At 40.3% G+C, this 19,460-nt stretch overlaps 1 protein-coding gene across 1 annotated transcript in view; it reads right to left on the reverse strand.

Moving 5' to 3' along the window:
• Nucleotides 1-3,791: 3,791 nt before the first annotated feature.
• LOC137286631 (uncharacterized) overlaps nt 3,792-19,460 on the reverse strand; it is a 30,683-nt gene continuing 15,014 nt past the window's right edge. The window contains exons 8-13 of the mRNA XM_067818585.1: nt 17,227-17,366; nt 16,543-16,704; nt 15,962-16,114; nt 13,677-13,847; nt 11,290-11,467; nt 3,792-6,256 (exon numbers count right to left, since the gene is read on the reverse strand). Of these exons, the coding sequence (XP_067674686.1) occupies nt 6,138-6,256; nt 11,290-11,467; nt 13,677-13,847; nt 15,962-16,114; nt 16,543-16,704; nt 17,227-17,366 (923 nt within the window). The 3' untranslated portion in view covers nt 3,792-6,137. The remainder of the gene's footprint in view (nt 6,257-11,289; nt 11,468-13,676; nt 13,848-15,961; nt 16,115-16,542; nt 16,705-17,226; nt 17,367-19,460) is intronic.

A 19,460-nucleotide genomic window follows, 5' to 3' on the forward strand; every position in this document is an offset into this window, starting at 1 on the left:
ACGAAGCTGACAGAGGACCATAAAGGCAAGTAGACATCAATTAACATCAGTTACTTCAAACATTAAACTTCTCATTATCTTTGCTCTCAGCACCATGGACATCATCATCCTGGGGGCAGAAATGGACCATGAAGTCCCCCAGAGGCAGTGACGACTGCCGATAACAACTCCATGGACAGAAGTGGACGAAGCTGACAGAGGACCATAAAGGCAAGTAGACATCAATTGACATCAGTTATTTCAAACATTAAACTTCTCATTATCTTTGCTCTCAGCACCATGGACATCATCATCCTTGGGGGCAGAAATGGACCATGAAGTCCCCCAGAGGCAGTGACGACTGCCGAGAAGAATTCCATGGACAGAAGTGGACCCAGGAGGGAGGGAGGGAGGGAGGACGAGTGCCACGAAGCCGACAGAGGACCAGGGAGGCAAGTGTTTCAATCTTTTCATGTTCACCATGACGTCATGTGCCCGTTACAACATGCATTTCAGAATACAAATTTTTCCATAATTCTGTATACATGTATATACATACTTTTGGCATTCATTACCTATGTAATCAATGTCAATGATTTCAAACATTAATTTATTCTTTATATATACAATTAGGACCATGGGCATCATCATCCTGGGAGCGAAAATGGACCGTGAAGTGGACCCAGGAGGGAGGGACGAAGGACCACTGCCACGAAGCTGACAGAGGACCATAAAGGCAAGTAGACATCAATTAACATCAGTTATTTCAAACATAAAACTTCTCATTATCTTTGCTCTCAGCACCATGGACATCATCATCCTGGGGGCAGAAGTGGACCATGAAGTCCCCCAGAGGCAGTGACGACTGCCGAGAACAACTCCATGGACAGAAGTGGACCCAGGAGGGAGGGAGGGAGGGAGGACGAGTGCCACGAAGCCGACAGAGGACCAGGGAGGCAAGTGTTTCAATCTTTTCATGTTCACCATGACGTCATGTGCCCGTTACAACATGCATTTCAGAATACAAATTTTTCCATAATTCTGTACACATGTATATACATACTTTTGGCATTCATTACCTATGTAATCAATGTCAATGATTTCAAACATTAATTTATTCTTTATATATACAATTAGGACCATGGGCATCATCATCCTGGGGGCGAAAATGGACCGTGAAGTGGACCCAGGAGGGAGGGACGAAGGACCACTGCCACGAAGCTGACAGAGGACCATAAAGGCAAGTAGACATCAATTAACATCAGTTATTTCAAACATAAAACTTCTCATTATCTTTGCTCTCAGCACCATGGACATCATCATCCTGGGGGCAGAAGTGGACCATGAAGTCCCCCAGAGGCAGTGACGACTGCCGAGAACAACTCCATGGACAGAAGTGGACGAAGCTGACAGAGGACCATAAAGGCAAGCAGACATCAATTAACATCAGTTATTTCAAACATTAAACTTCTCATTATCTTTGCTCTCAGCACCATGGACATCATCATCCTGGGGGCAGAAGTGGACCATGAAGTCCTCCAGAGGCAGTGACGACTGCCGAGAAGAACTCCATGGATAGAAGTTGACCCAGGGAGGAGGGAGGGAGGGAGGGAGGACGAGTGCCACGAAGACGACAGAGGACCAGGGAGGCAAGTGTTTCATGCTTTTCATGTTCACCATGACGTCATGTGCCCGTTACAACATGCATTTCAGGATACAAATTTTTCCATAATTCTGTATACATGTATATACACACTTTTGGCATTCATTACCTATGTAATCAATATCAGTGATTTCAAACATTAATTTATTCTTTATATATACAATTAGGACCATGGACATCATCATCCTGGGGGCAAAAATGGACCGTGAAGTGGACCCAGGAGGGAGGGACGAAGGACCACTGCCACGAAGCTGACAGAGGACCATAAAGGCAAGTAGACATCAATTAACATCAGTTATTTCAAACATTAAACTTCTCATTATCTTTGCTCTCAGCACCATAGACATCATCATCCTGGGGACAGAAATGGACCATGAAGTCCCCCAGAGGCAGTGACGACTGCCGAGAACAACTCCATGGACAGAAGTGGACCCAGGAGGGAGGGAGGGAGGGAGGACGAGTGCCACGAAGCCGACAGAGGACCAGGGAGGCAAGTGTTTCAATCTTTTCATGTTCACCATGACGTCATGTGCCTGTGACAACATGCATTTCAGGATACAAATTTTTCCATAATTCTGTATACATGTATATACATATTTTTAGCATTCATTACCTATGTAATCAGTATCAATGGACATCATCATCCTGGGGACAAAAATGCACCGTGAAGTGGACCCAGGAGGGAGGGACGAAGGACCACTGCCACGAAGCTGACAGAGGACATTAAAGGCAAGTAGACATCAATTAACATCAGTTATTTCAAACATTAAACTTCTCATTATCTTTGCTCTCAGCACCATGGACATCATCATCAGACCAGTTAATCCCATCGCCCCGAGCAGGTGAATATTCATAATGCACAGACCAATTAATCCCATCGCCCCGAGCAAGTGATTTTTCATAATGCACAGATCAGTTAATCCCATTGCCCCGAGCAAGTGATTATTCATAATGCACAGACCAGTTAATCCCATCGCCCCGAGCAAGTGAATATTCATAATGCACAGACCAGTTAATCCCATCGCCCCGAGCAAGTGAATATTCATAATGCACAGACCAGTTAATCCCATCGCCCCCAGCAAGTGAATATTCATAATGCACAGATCAGTTAATCCCATCGCCCCCAGCAAGTGAATATTCATAATGCACAGACCAGTTAATCCCATTGCTCCGAGCAAGTGAATATTCATAATGCACAGACCAGTTAATCCCATTGCTCCGAGCAAGTGAATATTCATAATGCACAGACCAGTTAATCCCATCGCCCCGAGCAAGTGAATATTCATAATGCACAGACCAGTTAATCCCATCGCCCCGAGCAAGTGAATATTCATAATGCACAGACCAGTTAATCCCATCGCCCCCAGCAAGTGAATATTCATAATGCACAGATCAGTTAATCCCATCGCCCCCAGCAAGTGAATATTCATAATGCACAGACCAGTTAATCCCATTGCTCCGAGCAAGTGAATATTCATAATGCACAGACCAGTTAATCCCATCGCCCCGAGCAAGTGAATATTCATAATGCAGATTAGTTAATCCCATCGCCCCGAGCAAGTGAATACTCGCAATGCACAGATTAGTTAATACCAATGCATCTATTGTTCTGCAAACCTGTGACGGGTGTGGGAAATGGTCCTACTGGTTACAAAACAGATGTGGGGAAATGCCATGTGGGAAACTGTCCTGATGGGAACATGGTCTGCACTCGTTTCAACTGGTTGTCGTGAAGGGGTGCAGCTTTCTCAGTCGATTATCAACCTGTCCGAACAGCCGAGACTACTATTAGATTACTAGTGGGTTGCTGTTTGACATCTCAGTGTCGAGAAATAGTCAGCCATTTCCTTACCTTCTTTAATAAGAAAAATTACAGATGGTTTAATGGTTCCAATGCATGCATGTTTAGCAACGAACGCAACATTAATAACATCCTCCACTCTCCTATTCTAATGAAATTAAGTCGACCTGCCACGTGTGATGTTTGACCTCCCGGGTCAAGCTGAACAAGGTGTAATTAAGCATCCCCAGTATTTGGTGGGTTTTGATGGGGATTCCACATGTGCATCAAGCTTCTCGTGGTCATGAACACAGACTATGAGTTTTCTGACCTGTATGATTCCTTGAATAAAAACAAACGACAAAAAGATTGGAATTCATGTTGATTTAATTGCTCATGGACAAAATCACCTATTTCCATACAAAACCATGTCTGAACAAGTATGACACTGGAATCTTTTATGTTGAATTTATTGGTGAATGTGTACATTCACAATGCCGTATTGCGTCTGACACGATTCATGGTCAATGCAGAGTGCAACCTTTATGCGCCTGCATGACAGACAGCACTCTCCACCTTCCACCTCATACCCCATGTCAGCCCCCTGATCCTTTGAAGTGACAGCCTACACCTTTTATCGCGTAGAGAAACTTCCAGCTGGACCAGGCTCTGTACAGGGGGATTCCTTTGTTGAACTAATCATGTCCCAGATATGCTACAATCTGCAAGTATGTTAACATGCCTCCAATGAGCCGAATAGAATAACGATGAACATAAGTTAACATCCACGTGGGTGGGGCCGCACAGATTGTCCTTATTGCAAGTATACATCAAAGCTGATCATTGTGCACATTTCATATTTCTTCGATCCTGGAAAGTATAATCCGTTAGTGGTAACCAGTTCTTAATGAGGAGGAGCTCCCCTAGATTGTGTACGACCATGGTCACGGCGGCTATTCTGGCTACAAGACTAAATGGATGCACAACCGGATAGATGTCAAGAGATGGTCACTGTGGGAAATGAAACGTTCCCCACTGCTACACCTGGGAAAAACCATGAATTGAACTTCCAACTTCCTCATATGAAACAAGTGGAGCAGGGGTTAGGGTTACATTCAGTTAGAATAATGAGAAATGAAGGTTGAATCAACTTAGACGAATGTGAGGAATCAGAATACATGAATAACAAGGACTGCGTATGCTTGGCATAATATATGCTCATTTTCAGCTTTGTTACGTCTGGGATGTTATGCCTTATCTTATGAAATTGGCCTGTAAAGAGCAAACTAAGTATCTATGTCTTAGCGAAACCTAATGAACCTGCATGTCTTCTGCACGTTTCCTAGTCCAGATGCCACACTGACGATTAAATATTAAAACTTCCGAAGGATTTCACCAGAGATGGAATTAAATCCGTACTTGATGAATTGTGGAGCAGTGATGATCCCAGGCCTGTGCGATATCGTGGAGGCTGATGGTTGAGCCCAGGACTTTAAGAGGTTAAATTGTTCCTTGTCAGATGGCAACAGGATTACCCTTGAGAACATCCACCCAACATCTGTGATACCAGTACGATAATCCCCAATCGTACCCTACTTCCCACAATCACAATGTCACTTCTTACATTAGGCTACATAAAAAGAAGTGAAATGTTTCTTGGGCATCAGCATGTCTATTTTATTTGTGCAAGTAACATTTTTCATTGCCATATTTAAAAAAATGACTTTGCCACATTACTATCATCCATTTGTCCACTATAAGAATGAGTGTCCGTAAGAACGAGTGTGACTGAATATACAACTGATTGGCACGTGCTAAAATTTCCAAGCTGTACTTCTGAGTAACGTTTCATTTTTTTTATACAGCCTTAACAATCTTCATTCTAATATCAGTATAAACCATCTTGTCCATCACGATGGGGATTCCTGTACAACCAAGTACATGCACGTCCCAGTGTAGATGGTGTCAGTGTGTGCCACATACGACAAAGGTAGCTCATTTCAAGTCAATGTTTCGATATTAGTGTTACATGACACTGATACACAGTTTGAGCCAGCAAGATAAAACATGCATTATCAATTTCTTGTTAGGCCCGCCAGTCCCCAGGAGATTTCGACCTTTGAATTCACCTGTCATCCATCCATCCATCCTCAGCTTGGACAGATCACATTAGTATGTATCCAAATACAGTACTAAACAAATACATCCAACATGTTACTTGTATATACCAGCTTATGAAACAGATCTATTCAACATGTCACTTTATTTACCAGCTTATGAAACACAGATATATTCAACATGTCATTTCTATTCACACAGAGTCAAAAACAGCTCATGAAGCAAACATATACTTGACTTCTGGTATATATCACACAGAAAAACTATAGAGAACTTATGATTCTTTAATGACATAATGAGTCCAGCAGCACAAACATATGATGATAATGTATTTTGTGTTGCTGTCTGAACAACAGTTAAATCAAGCCACAATCTAGAACACCAGCTGGACACATCACAGTCTAGTCATGCTCTAGGACACAGTACTGTCTAGACAGCCAGTTCAATACATCAGTGGCTAGTCAGCCAGATGGACACCTCACTATCTAAACAGTCAGTTGGACAAATCACTGTCTAGACAGCCACTTGGACACTTCATTGTAGAGACAGCAGTGTGACATATAACTGGTGTAAAGTCAGTCTTTGTGTAGCTCGCATCTACCTCTTCTGTCTACCACCAACTTGTTTAAACATCTTTGCTTTCTTTCCAAACTTGTCCTTGCGATAACCATATGATTCTTCGCGTCCTCTACGTAAGGACGTCCTTCCTTTTAATTCTGGTGCATTGTGTTAAGGAAAAAACAGTTTGCATATACATGAAGTCTAAAGTGAACAGGTATGACCTTTGTTAAGAAATTGACTAAAATATCACGGTGATCAGAGTAACAGGACTGGGTGGTCAGGCTAGCTGACTTGGTTGACAAATATCATCATAGGGGTGGTGGAGTAGTCTTACGGCAAAGACTTGGGTTTGATTCCCCTATGTGAAGTCCATTTTTGGTGCTCCTGTAGTGGTATTGCTGGAGCATTGGTGAAGCAGTGTAAAATCATACTCACTCACTCTCCTCATCATATCCCCATTGCATAGATGGATGCTCACAAACTATATAAAGCACTATATAATACAATGCATCTTCAGATTCACTTAGAACACATTTTTCATAAGTTCATAAATATCACTTCACTTCACTTAAAGATTACATATTCTCTACTGGGTGCAAATGCATAAATCACTCATTGACATCGTTATAAATGAAAACTGCTCATTGCGATCTTTAATTACCTCATAGATCGACCTTTTTGACAACAGTGCACAATTCTCAACTGCAAATGAAATTTCAGTGTGAGTGAGTGAGTTTAGTTTTACGTCGCACTTAGCAATATTCCAGCTATATGGCGACGGTCTGTAAATAATCGGGTCTGGACCAGACAATCCAGTGATCAACAACATGAGCATCGATCTGCGCAATGGGGAACCGATGACATGTGTCAACCAAGTCAGCTAGTCTGACCACCCGATCCCGTTAGTCGCCTCTTACGACAAGCATAGTCACCTTTTGTGGCAAGCATGGGTTGCTGAAGGCCTATTCTACCCCGGGACCTTCACGGGTCAATGTAATTTCAACCAACTAGAGAGGCGAGTCTCCGTAATGAAAGAATAGGTATAGACATGAGGGTCTGTGCAGAATTCATCTACATTGCAGGGGGTAAACTATTTCATTTACAAGTTTGTACAAACCTGAAATCGCGACAGCTGTTGTGAAAAATGAGAGTTGTATGTTCTCACAATCCACTATCGTTTAGCTTTGTGTCCTGCTTTGCCTAGTTTCCGAGTTACAAACCTTGTTTTCATTAACGATTCTGTCAAAATCACTTGGTGTCGCTAGGTCGTAATCTGTGTTAGATGGTATAAACCTACATGTTACTTGTCATCATTCACTTGATACTCAGTTAATGAATTTATAACAGGTATAATTATTGGTAACGCCACTTAAATTACCCAACAAAGGTCCCCATTTGGGGTTTCTCGTCTGGATTGATCAAAGGATTAACCGATAACATGCTGATTGATTAATTCTTTTATGCAGATTTAAATGGGGATTTGTCAAAAGGTAGTGTTTATGTATGTACATGTACTAATCTATACTGAATACACTCTGTCGTGTCTGTGTCTATGCATAAACAAAAATCTTCTTTCCAAGGATTAACCGCCAATACATTGATTGACTGCTCATTATTGGCTAACTAAATTACTCTTTTGAAAGAATGACACACATTATGCAATTAGTTGCCAGGTGTGCTATCTTGGCTGACCAATGAGACTATACAGCAATATGAAAAACCTGAAACGATACATCACATTTTCCTACATTAGACTGTTAACAGACATCACTTGGGAAGAATGAGGAGTATGATTTATGGATATACAACTTCTTTTATTATGTGAGTGTGACAAGCAAATGGTACAGGGTAATCACCTCAGACATGCCTTCACAACCTATAACGAATACCCGCATGCCTTCACCTCAGATACGTCTTCACAACCTATAACGAATACCCGCCCTCCTTTGTCAACCAGGCCATCAAGGGCACCCTCCATCCAACCACCAAGAGCCCCAGATAATAATCAGCTCCCTTCACCATCAGCACCCCCTACACTGGATCAACCAGGAACCACATCCGCAGACTCCTGAAACAACAGGCCAACACCATCCAGAACCTCCTGCAAGCAACAGGCAGGCCCACAGCATCCCAGAAGCCAGAACCAGCAGGTGTAGTGTACCACATTGAATGTGATTGTGGCGACACCTATGTTGGTGAAACCTCCACACCCCTCATCCATAGACTCAAGGAACACCAGACCTCAGTTAGTAAACAGGACTCCAAATCAGCCATTGCCGACCACATCAGAGACCACCCAAACCACTCCATCAACTGGAACAACACCAAAATCTTAGAAAAGAACGAATCAGACTACAAAATCCGCAAGCTACTAGAGGCACTCCACATCACGTTATGCTACAACTTGTGTCATGCAAACTCGTTTTGGTCATGATTCAAATGCATATTTAACTACTAGTAGCAAGTAGCTTTGATTTTCTAAATTGATGAAAACAAACCATAATCTCATTAATTCAAATGGACTTTAGTCCGTGACTTCACAATTTTCATTGGCTGCGCCCTGTCTGAGGATGAATTTAAGTTTGTTTTCACCAACTAACAAGATCAAACATACTTTCTACTGGTAGTAAAATATGTATTTTATTGATGGATAATAGGATTTTGCTTATAACAAGAATTACACTCTTGGAAGTTAGGTGGAGGTCATTATGATATTACTTACCATATTAATGTCACTTTGTCCCACCTTGCTTCCATGGAAGAAGTCGTTATGTTACAAGTGTTGTCATGCAAAATCCTTTTGGCCATGATTCAAATACATATTTAACTACTAGTAAAAAGTAGGGGTTTTTTCCTAACTTGATGGAAACAAACCATAATCTCAATAATTCTAACGACTTCAGCCCGTGACTTCACCTTTTTAAAAAATGGCGTCGGCCTGTCTCAGGATAAATGCTATTTAAGTTTTTTTCACCAACTTACAAAATCAAAATTACTTTTCACTGGTAATAAAATACGTATTTTATTGATGGACATTAAGATGTTGCATGACATTGGTTATAACATAACAATTTCACTCTTGGAAGCAAGGCAGGGGTCAATATAATATTACTTCTGATAATATTGTCACTATGACCACCCTCCCTGCTTCTGAGGAAGAACACACACAAACAACCAATTGTGCATAGTGACACCTTCATCCGACCCTAAGAAGCAATTGACAGCAACACAACAATTCGGCATGTCTTTGGTGATGTCGAGAAATCAGCAAAATGAGCTTCCTACACATTTTCTATACAACTAACTGAAAATCGTTCCTTCTATGACGTCACTGCAGGGCTCTGGCGACAGAGTTACGTAACCCGTCTGTGGTTTCGTTTCCAAAAGACTAGCAGACAGCTTTTTAGCAAGTTTTAAGCGCTTGGTATTAATTAACCACATGTTTACTTTTAAAAAAAATGGACTTCCGTTTATGACTAATCAGAAGTCTTTCATATGCAGTGGTAAAGAGAGTACCAAAAAATTGAGTCTATTTGTTCTTTAAAGAGACAGATTGTGGGAGACAGCTCTTAAAAATTTCAAAATGTCCAAAGAGTTATATTTTTCAACAACACTTGCATGTCTCTTGGGTTTGTCACAGTACACTATTCTTTCGGGGGAAGCAACTCGCAACTCAAGACATTAAATTTAATTTAACAATCCTATCAAGATGGATGCCAGTTTCTTAGCCAGTTTGTTACTGAAGGTACTGTTTGTTGATAAATGTAGTTAAGTTATCTGATCAACAACACATTGTGTTCATGGATATAATATGAGATCCAGTTGAATAAATGGAACCCTAGAGGTGAGGAAGTGGGGAGTCACTTTTAGTTCTGATGGGGAGGACTTGTCCTAGGGGGCAGTTGTCCACAGGGTAGTTCGCCTGATACCCATTGGCCGCATAGCAGTCCCGGACAGACCACTTGGGTCTCATACACACTTTTATATTTAGTAAGTGAGTGAGTGAGTGAGGGGAAATCCTGAAGGTATCCTGAAATCCCAAGAGTGATGCAGGTATCAAATGAGGGGAAAACCCAAAAATGATGTAGGTATCAAATAAGTGGACGGCCTGAAGTGATGCAGGTATTAAATGAGGGGAAAGCCTGATATGACGCAGGTTCAAGTGAGGGGAAAGCCTGAAGTGATGCAGGTATCAAATGAGAGGAAAGCCTGATGTGATGCAAGTGTCAAATGAGAGGAAAACCTGAAGTGATGATGTAAGTATCAAATGAGGAGAAAGCCTGAAGTGATGCAGGTATCAAATGAGGGGAAAGTCTGAAGTGATGCAGGTATCAAACAAGATGAAAGCCTGAAGTGATGCAGATATCAAATGAGGGGAAGGCCTGAAGTGATATCAAATGTTTACCACTATGGTTCAACTCACAAGCACAGGTATGTCAGTTCAGGCCTTGAACCAATCAGTATGAGTGAAGACAGATGCAAACCCAAGATAATTCCCTGTATAGGAGTCATGTCACTGTGTACTGTAACTGGACCCCACAACTTTTAACAGGATCCTTAACAGAGGTTCTCATAACACCTAGGTATATAACACCTGTGACCTCCATATTCTAAACCCTTACTTAATGCTCCCTTGTCAAGTTCTGAGTGTCCAACTTTGAACAGAGACTTATCAGTGACTAACAGAAGAGAAAAGAAAGGAAAGAATGAGTGAAACTCCTGCCCACACTGCAGCAGAAAAATTGCTTCATCAGCCATCTCCACACTCATCCTCAACATCCATGACCTGAAGTCATGGTCATCTTTGCAAGTGACCATTATCTAATGCAGAATAAGTCCTGAACGCATTTTCCAAAGGTTTCTCTTTCCAGTCTTGATATCTACTGTGACACTTGGCAACTCATTGCTGTATGATCGCAGCCACTTAAATGTCTAGATAACTTTCCAATGTTTCCAATGGTCACAAAACCAACTTATTAAATACCAGTAATTTCCTTGATGACTGTAAACACTAGTCCAACATCCTCGATTACTATAAAGTTTTGAATCACAATGATAACTTTACCCTCTGACATACATAAAACATAACGTGTTTGGGGATGTGAGTTGCGAGGAGAGCAGACCAGCAACTATCATAGGCAATGCTCATGAGTTCCTAGGTGTGTACTTCAGTAAGACAAAAGGATACCCATGTTGGTCTGTGGAGGAACAGTCAAACCAAAGGAGAGAGCGACTTTCTTCAGGTCCAAAGTGCTGACATCAAATATCTGTTTTAGGCTATGACTTGCATATGCCCGGACATAAGACTTGTAAGCCAAGTCTGCTGATTTGTGTAGAAAGTAGTTCTGTGATATCAGTTTCTCCAGCTGAAACATCAAATAATTACCTTCACTACTTCAAATTGCAAAGGGCTGATTCACAGCGAATCAAACTGAAGTGATGTCTTACAGATATTAACATTTATATAAAACTTTCAACTTTCAGACCCTTTGCTTTTCTGAAAATATGGTCTGTTAAACTGGTTGACTAAGATCTGCTTTATCTTAATAAACCTGTAAAGTAATGGATTCAAACAAAATATATACAAGTTTCAAGTCCAGCACTTGCAACAGAAATATGAAGCACGTGACAGAAAAACTCTAACAGCGAAAAATGAGAAGTAGTCACGAGATAAGCTAACAAGGCACAAGTTAGCCATAATGAATAATCTGACTGTGAAGTCATCCAGTCCTACTGCCCTCTAATTCAGCGTACAAAATAAGTTGAAAATAAACAGACATCAAAGGTACATCAACCCACAGGCGATCGATGCATGGGGTATGCCCATATACTACTATAAGAACAAGGTAATTCTCCCACCATTTTGGATACGTCCATAAACATTGATTCTCGCTAATTTCTCGCTTGACATGGATAAACATGGATATAATCCGCGACGTGAGTATTTCCTTTTGCTCTACAACTATGGCTCACCTTCATAAAAACCTTTTATTTTGCCTTATTACGTCGTTTTGACCGCTTATAGACCGGTATCGCATTTCTGTAAAACAAACGTTTGCTTTACTCGATCCAGGACTCCGCACTGAGTGCCACTGAGCTCTCTGATTGGTCCACATTACGATCACAACACAACGCACATGGCAAGGTTGAAAATGTCACCACGTTAAATTTTCAAGGTTCTTATCGATGTCATATGCTTGGAAATGTATTCTTTAAACGCTGAACAGACACTTGCATATGAACTGATAAAACGTCAAAATGTAGTTGTTTTAAGACAGACTGGCACTGGAAAATCTCTTCTCATAAGGGAAATCTCCATCTTACAGAAATGCGATACCTGTCAATAAGCGGTCAAAATGGCGTAATAAGGCAAAATAAAAGGTTTTTATAAAGGTGAGCCATAGTTGTAGAGCAAAGGGAATACTTACGTCGCGGATTATATCAATGTTTATCCATGTCAAGTGAGAAATTAGCGAGAAACGAAGTTTCTGTGAATTACCTTGTTCTTACAGTCGTATTGGGGCATACCCTATGCATCGATTACATGTGCATCAACCCATGGGCACCAAGGGACCAGTGAGCAACACATTTACGTTACTGAGCACCTCAATGTTAATTTTAAAATGTATGAAGCATGGGTACAAAACTTTTTATGTAGCCATCGCTACATTTTGCAAATGATAAGAAAAACAGATTTGGAGTTATCTCCCTTCCATTGATTTGCACTTGCAAAACATCAGTAGTTTCCGTAGATCATATGTTAATGGAGCCAAAGAATTACTACCACGAAACACCAACTGAATTCGGCATTCCCCACTCAATATCATAGAAGTGTTACATGCTTGCAAGCTGGGTACACTGAAAATAGGGGAGTGCTCAGCCAATCAGAAAACAATACTTATGTGTGAAGTAAGATATATGAGTTGTCCCCTGGTCATGAGTGGGGCATGGGTTGATGTATCTTCGATGTTTGTTCATGCTGGAAGGTACATCAGCTCATGGGCCCTGATGGACCAGTGCACAATTTATCTATCTTACCGAATACCTCAATGTCTATTTTGAACTGTTCGAAGCATGGGTATCGAATCATACTATTCAAATCTTGCATCTTGCTGTTTTCCGGCAGGTACTGTCTTAGGAAAATGTAATTCATCTTCTTAATATTCACAGGGACAACATTTGAATGTCTTATCAAAATTTATATTTTGGAATCTTTTTGTAGCCATTGCTAGATTTTGCAGATGACACAAGCTAAACAAATTAAGAGTCATCTCCCCTCCATCGATTTGCATTTGCAAAACATCAGAAATTTCCGTGCATCTTGTGTGATTCAATGTTATTTGAGATAAAGAAGTACTACCATGAAGTACCGAATGAGCTGCCATTGGCAGAGGGGTCATTGAAATGTACCTCGCTTGTAAGTGGGGTACACTGAAAATAATAGGAGAGTGCTTAGCCAATCAGAAAACGACATTTATATGTGAGGTAAGATAATGAATGATCTCATCATGAAGTAATCCAGTTCTAATGTGATCATATAAAGTGTAGCATGAAGGGGAAGATACTGTGACTCACCTGAGGTTGGATGTTAGAGATTTTACTCCATGCAAATTCAAACTCATGGAGTGGGATTTTGGCTTGCTTCAGATATCGAAGGAAGCCTAGCTCTTCTGGTCGCAGAATGAGCAGTGCATGTCCACATCCACCATCACCACGAGCAGTTCTGCCGACTCTATGAATGTATTCCTGCAATATTTCATTAACTAGGATCATTTTAAAGTAAGTTTCTTATAGTTTACTTATACATATCTTCTTAATGACATATTACCACAAATCCTTCAAAATGATTCTACACACTAAACAGATCAACTGCATCTTGCAATGGTCAAATCCTTCATTGTGAGTTCAACATGACAATGTTCACAAACTGACAATGCAAATATAGTTCCAAACGTTTAAAGCAAGGGCTGACTCAATACTGTATGATGATGTTGATACGGTAAACACATTTAAAGCGAGGGCTGACTCAATACTGTATGATGATGTTGATACGGTAAACACATTTAAAGCGAGGGCTGACTCAATACTGTATGATGATGTTGATACGGTAAACACATTTAAAGCGAGGGCTGACTCAATACTGTATGATGATGTTGATACGGTAAACACATTTAAAGCGAGGGCTGACTCAATACTGTATGATGATGTTGATACGGTAAACACATTTAAAGCGAGGGCTGACTCAATACTGTATGATGATGTTGATACGGTAAACACATTTAAAGCGAGGGCTGACTCAATACTGTATGATGATGCTGATATCAAGGACAAGGTCAATAAGTTAGCTGATGATGTAGCGCATGTGCCAGATGAGGCTGCATGTAAAACATTCAGTGTTAGGTGAGCGCCAGTTCACACCAGTAAGACATGTAACACTCATCAGCCCTGGTTCAACAAAGAATGCAGTGATATGAGAAGACTCTACCATAATGCAAAATAACAGTACAGAAAAGACAGAAATCATGTTCTTATTATCTCCAATATGGAAAGTTGTAAAAACATGCTTAAACAAATATATTCAAAGATACAAAGATGAAACAAGCAATATCTTAAGAAACCAATATAAATATTTTCCCAAGCAATTCTGGACACCCTTATTAAAGAAAGAAGAAGAAAGTAGTGTCATTCTCCAAGTTTGAAAGAATTTCATGACTTCCTTAAAAGAATTAATGAGAAGTGTCACAATGATCTAAATGACATTGATAATACTACTTCTATATTACCTTATGATAATACTAAATTGAATAATAATATCACTGAGGAAGAAATAGCCTCAGCAATAAAAAAACTAAATCGCAATAAATCAGCAGGTTTTTACCAGATTGAAAATAACTATTTCATTGACTTTCTTTTTACACTTTACGCAACTTCTATATGTTTCGTATTTTAATTTGATTTTTTTTTTCATCTGGCATTACACCTGAAGCCTGGTTAACTGGGATCATCCGGCCTACATAGAAGAACAAGGGGAACTCCTCTGATTCAAACTCATACCAGCCAATTACCATTCTCAGTTGTTTCAATAAACTGTTAAAATTACTTTGAATGCAAGACTCAGTCAGAAGGAATTCTGATTTAGCCTATGCTTTGGAAAATACTAGTTCCATGCCAAGACACTGGCTTTGTCTCTGTAGTACAACTGACTATAAAACATCATGTTATACAAAAATGGATTGAAACCATATACCATAGTTCTAAAGGCATTTATTATAAACTATTCAAGGATAAGCCAATTGAACAAAAGGTAACTTGAATGCCTTGGGGCTCTTACCAATGTGATATCAAATCATTTATACAGTACAACTTCATAATGACTTAAACATATATACTATAGTGTTCTCATCAGAAGGAACATTCATGTCATGTATCAACTCTATCAGCATGATCAGTCAAGCAGTATCTGAGGAGACAATAATTAAGTTTATGCTGAGAGGACACCGCTCCACAGCAGTGACTGGGTTACCACAACACACAAGGCAATGTACTTTATACCTACTCCTTCACTAAGCCATTTTGCAGTGCCTAAATCCCCTACCCTCCACTGTTGAAATAGTATTCTCACTAACCAAGGGTAACTAACCAGGGTAACTAACACATCTGCCAAACCAGTCATGGAAAATAATAAAATTACACTTTTGTATGCTCTGAGTTTGATTTTCTGACATATGAAAAACTATCTTTGCCTATGTTTATGTTGATAAAAGAACCTAAGAGACAAGCAGAAACTTAGTAGGAGGGTGTTGCTACACCAGTCTTGATACAGGGGGTGAGGCAGCTATGTTCTGACAAGTCTATCTCACCTTGGGGTCATCCGGGGGATCATACTGTATGATCCAGTCAACAAGTGGGATATCGAGTCCACGGGCAGCAACATCAGTACACAATAATATCGCTTCTTTGGAATTGCAAAACTGGAAAAATGTCTGTGTTCGTTTACTCTGCTTTTGTTTACCCTGAAATAATAAAATATGATTTCTAAAGTAAGTGCTTATACATAGGACCAAAACATTATCAGGTGCTGCCACAGCATTATACTATCATCTACGATGTCTTCATCGCCAGAAATGGGCTTCACGCTATATTTTGCAAATGACAAAACCAGATATCACCCTTCAATCAATCTGTATTCGCAAAACATTGGTAATTTCTGTACATGACATGTGATTCTAACTTATTTGAGACAAGGAATTACTACCATGAAGTACTGAATGAGGTCGGCATTCCCAATGTGGTACATATAAATGTTACTCGCATGTTACTTTGACAGTAACAGAGGAGCGCTCAGCCAATTAGAAAGCTACATTTATGTGTGAGCTAAGATAAAATACATTGCTGTTTGATGTGAGACTACAGTATGTAACATATGACCTACTGTACATACATGGATACACATGACGGGCAGGTCAATGTAGTTTAGAAGTTCATTGTGGAACTTCACTGCCATACACGAACTGAAGAAAACCATTATCTTCTTCTTACGATTCTTCTTCAGGAAAGTGAATAAGAGTAGGAATCGTCTGTCTGATGGGGATACAACATAGCCCTGAAACATATAACAAGGCATCAAAAGATAAAGATTAGCAGCATCCAAACATACAACATAATCAAGAAACATACAACTTAACTTTGAATCATATGGTCCATCCCGATATCATCTCACCCATCCCTTGCCATCATCTCACAAATCCCCTTAGATCATCTCACCCATCCCATCCTCTCATCATCCCTTGCCATCATCATCTCACCCATCCCTTGACATCTCATCCACACCCCGATTTCATCTCATCCATTTCATGACATCACCTCACCCGTCCAATGACATCATCTCACCCATCCACTGACCAGTCCCAAATCTCATCCCTCCCATGACACCATCTCACCTGTCCCATGACATTTCATCATGCCATGACATCATCCTGTCTGATGGCATCAACCCGTGACCCAATCCCATGACATCCAGTCTGTCCGTTGACATCATCTAACCAATCCCAGGACACCATCTCATTTGTCCTATGACACAGCCCATCTGTCCATGACATTTCATTGTCCCGTGACACCATCTCACCTGCTCTAAGCCCTCTACTGTTGCAGATTCCTTCCGGTCATCAACACCCACATACAATGGTTCCTTTTTCAGTGACACTCGGGCGAGATCTTCTGTTTTTCTGGTGGGCGTTGCAGAAAAAAGCATGGTCTGTCGTCTTTCTGACAAAGTACATGAATAACTTTGCTAGTCTACAGAATCCTGAAGATGCACAGTGGTCCTGGAATGGTGACTGTCTACAGCCAAATACAAGATCAGCTAACAACAGTCATCTAGCTCAGGACGGGGAACTATTTCAAGAGCAAAGCACAGGTGCTGCACTGAGACAATGGCTGTCTATATGCCCTATCAGATGTGAGGTAACTTTGCATTGCATAGCTCTAGACTGTACCAAACATCATTTGTTGAACATGCGCAATCAACAACTGATAGACATTGTTTCATCTGTGTTAACCATTTATGTGGTCTGAGCAAACATGACATTACTGCAGTGTCTATGGGTCTTCTATACAACATGCCACTGTAAGCTAAGTTATAATATTCCGTAAAATTTCCTTTATGTTTTGTTCATGTGGCAGTTCTGCCGCAATGTTGTTTACAGATATAGAGATTATTACACAAGCAAGTGTGTCATACAATTTCATGCACTTTCTGGTGTAATAAATTCTTCATTATCCATTTTATTAATGTACATTTGTGTACTAAATCATTGTTGGCAAGTGTGACTGCCCTGTTCACTGATGTCACGTTCAATTGTTTAATGATGTCACAGACAATGAAATACAGATACAATGGTTGTTAGGCAAAACTGATATGTGCTCATGTATATATATAACATATGACAGATTGACACTGGTTAGGTAATACAATAATAGGATATGGGTAATAAATCACTATAAAACTCTGCTGGAGGAGTTAAGATAAGCATGAAGTCCTCCACATGAGACTGTCTGAGCATTGGGATTCCAAGACAGTGGGACAAGATTTAATAGACATAGGCAAAACACTGGAAGCAAGAAGAATACAACTTGGGATTACAGGAGCACTGTCTATCAACCAAATCATACGATGTTCTGTTGTCTGAGACAAAGGGAGGTAACTCAGTGAACTATTTTAACAAGAGTCATCAGAAGATTACACATTCCTCCGCCCCCAACATATTTGAAAGGAGAAATTATCTGACAATTTCTTGATGTTTTTTAGACTAAGTTTGAATCATTTCCATGGAAATCATGAAAAATCTAAATGCCATATATCTGTTAACAGCAAAAGGTACCACTTTAGGATCTGTCTCATGTATCTGCCAAGATCTGTTGAAAATATATGAAATGGGTTTCGAGTTGTGCTCTGGAAACAAAGCCCTTCCCTACCTTTTGAGAGTAAGTACTAATTGTTTCCATGGAAACCCAGAAAATGATAAATCACCAAAATCTGTAAATAGCAAAATGCATCACTTTGGGGTCTGCAACACATATCTACCAGGTTTTGCAGAAAGATATTAAGACGTTTTTGAGCTGCGCTCCGGAAATGAAGCCCATCCAAAACATTTCCATAGAAACCGAGAAAATAATAAATCACAAAAACCTGTATAAAGGGAAAAGGTACCACTTTAGGTTCTGTCTGATATATCTTTGACCAAGTTTAGCAGAAAAATATTGAATGGTTTTTGAGTTATGCTCCAGAAGTGAAGCCCACGCCTTCCATTAGACTGAGACAAATAAACAATAATGCCAAACATCTGTAAATAGCAAAAGGTCCAAACCTAGGTTAAGTTCATCATATCCATCAATTTTGGTCTAAAAATATTGAAAGGTTTTTAAGGTATCCTTTGGATATCCATTACACATGGGCAGATGGATGGACAGACAGACAAGGTGTCGCCTATATCCCCCTTCGCTACATCCCTGGGGGATAACAATATAAGTTATCACATCGTGTCGAGGGAAATACAGGGTTTTATCAGTCATAAGTAAGGTTGTATACAACCTTACGAGTGACTGATAAAACCCTGAAATTCCCTCGACATGATGTGATAACGCATTTATCTAGCTGAATCTTTTCACTAAATCAAAACAAAACACGCATCGAATCGACTTGCTGCCATGTTGACACCAGCTGATCGTTTGACCTCAATGCACTGGACGTTACTAAAGGCTTGTCGATGCATGCTTTTCTCACTTCGCGTCGTCACCAAGGCGTAGCAGGGTGATATGACTTTCGTAGCGGGAGTACACAACATATATGCTCCAGCTCGC

The sequence above is a fragment of the Haliotis asinina genome, chromosome 6 (assembly GCF_037392515.1).
Source record: "Haliotis asinina isolate JCU_RB_2024 chromosome 6, JCU_Hal_asi_v2, whole genome shotgun sequence".
Classification (NCBI taxonomy): domain Eukaryota; kingdom Metazoa; phylum Mollusca; class Gastropoda; order Lepetellida; family Haliotidae; genus Haliotis; species Haliotis asinina.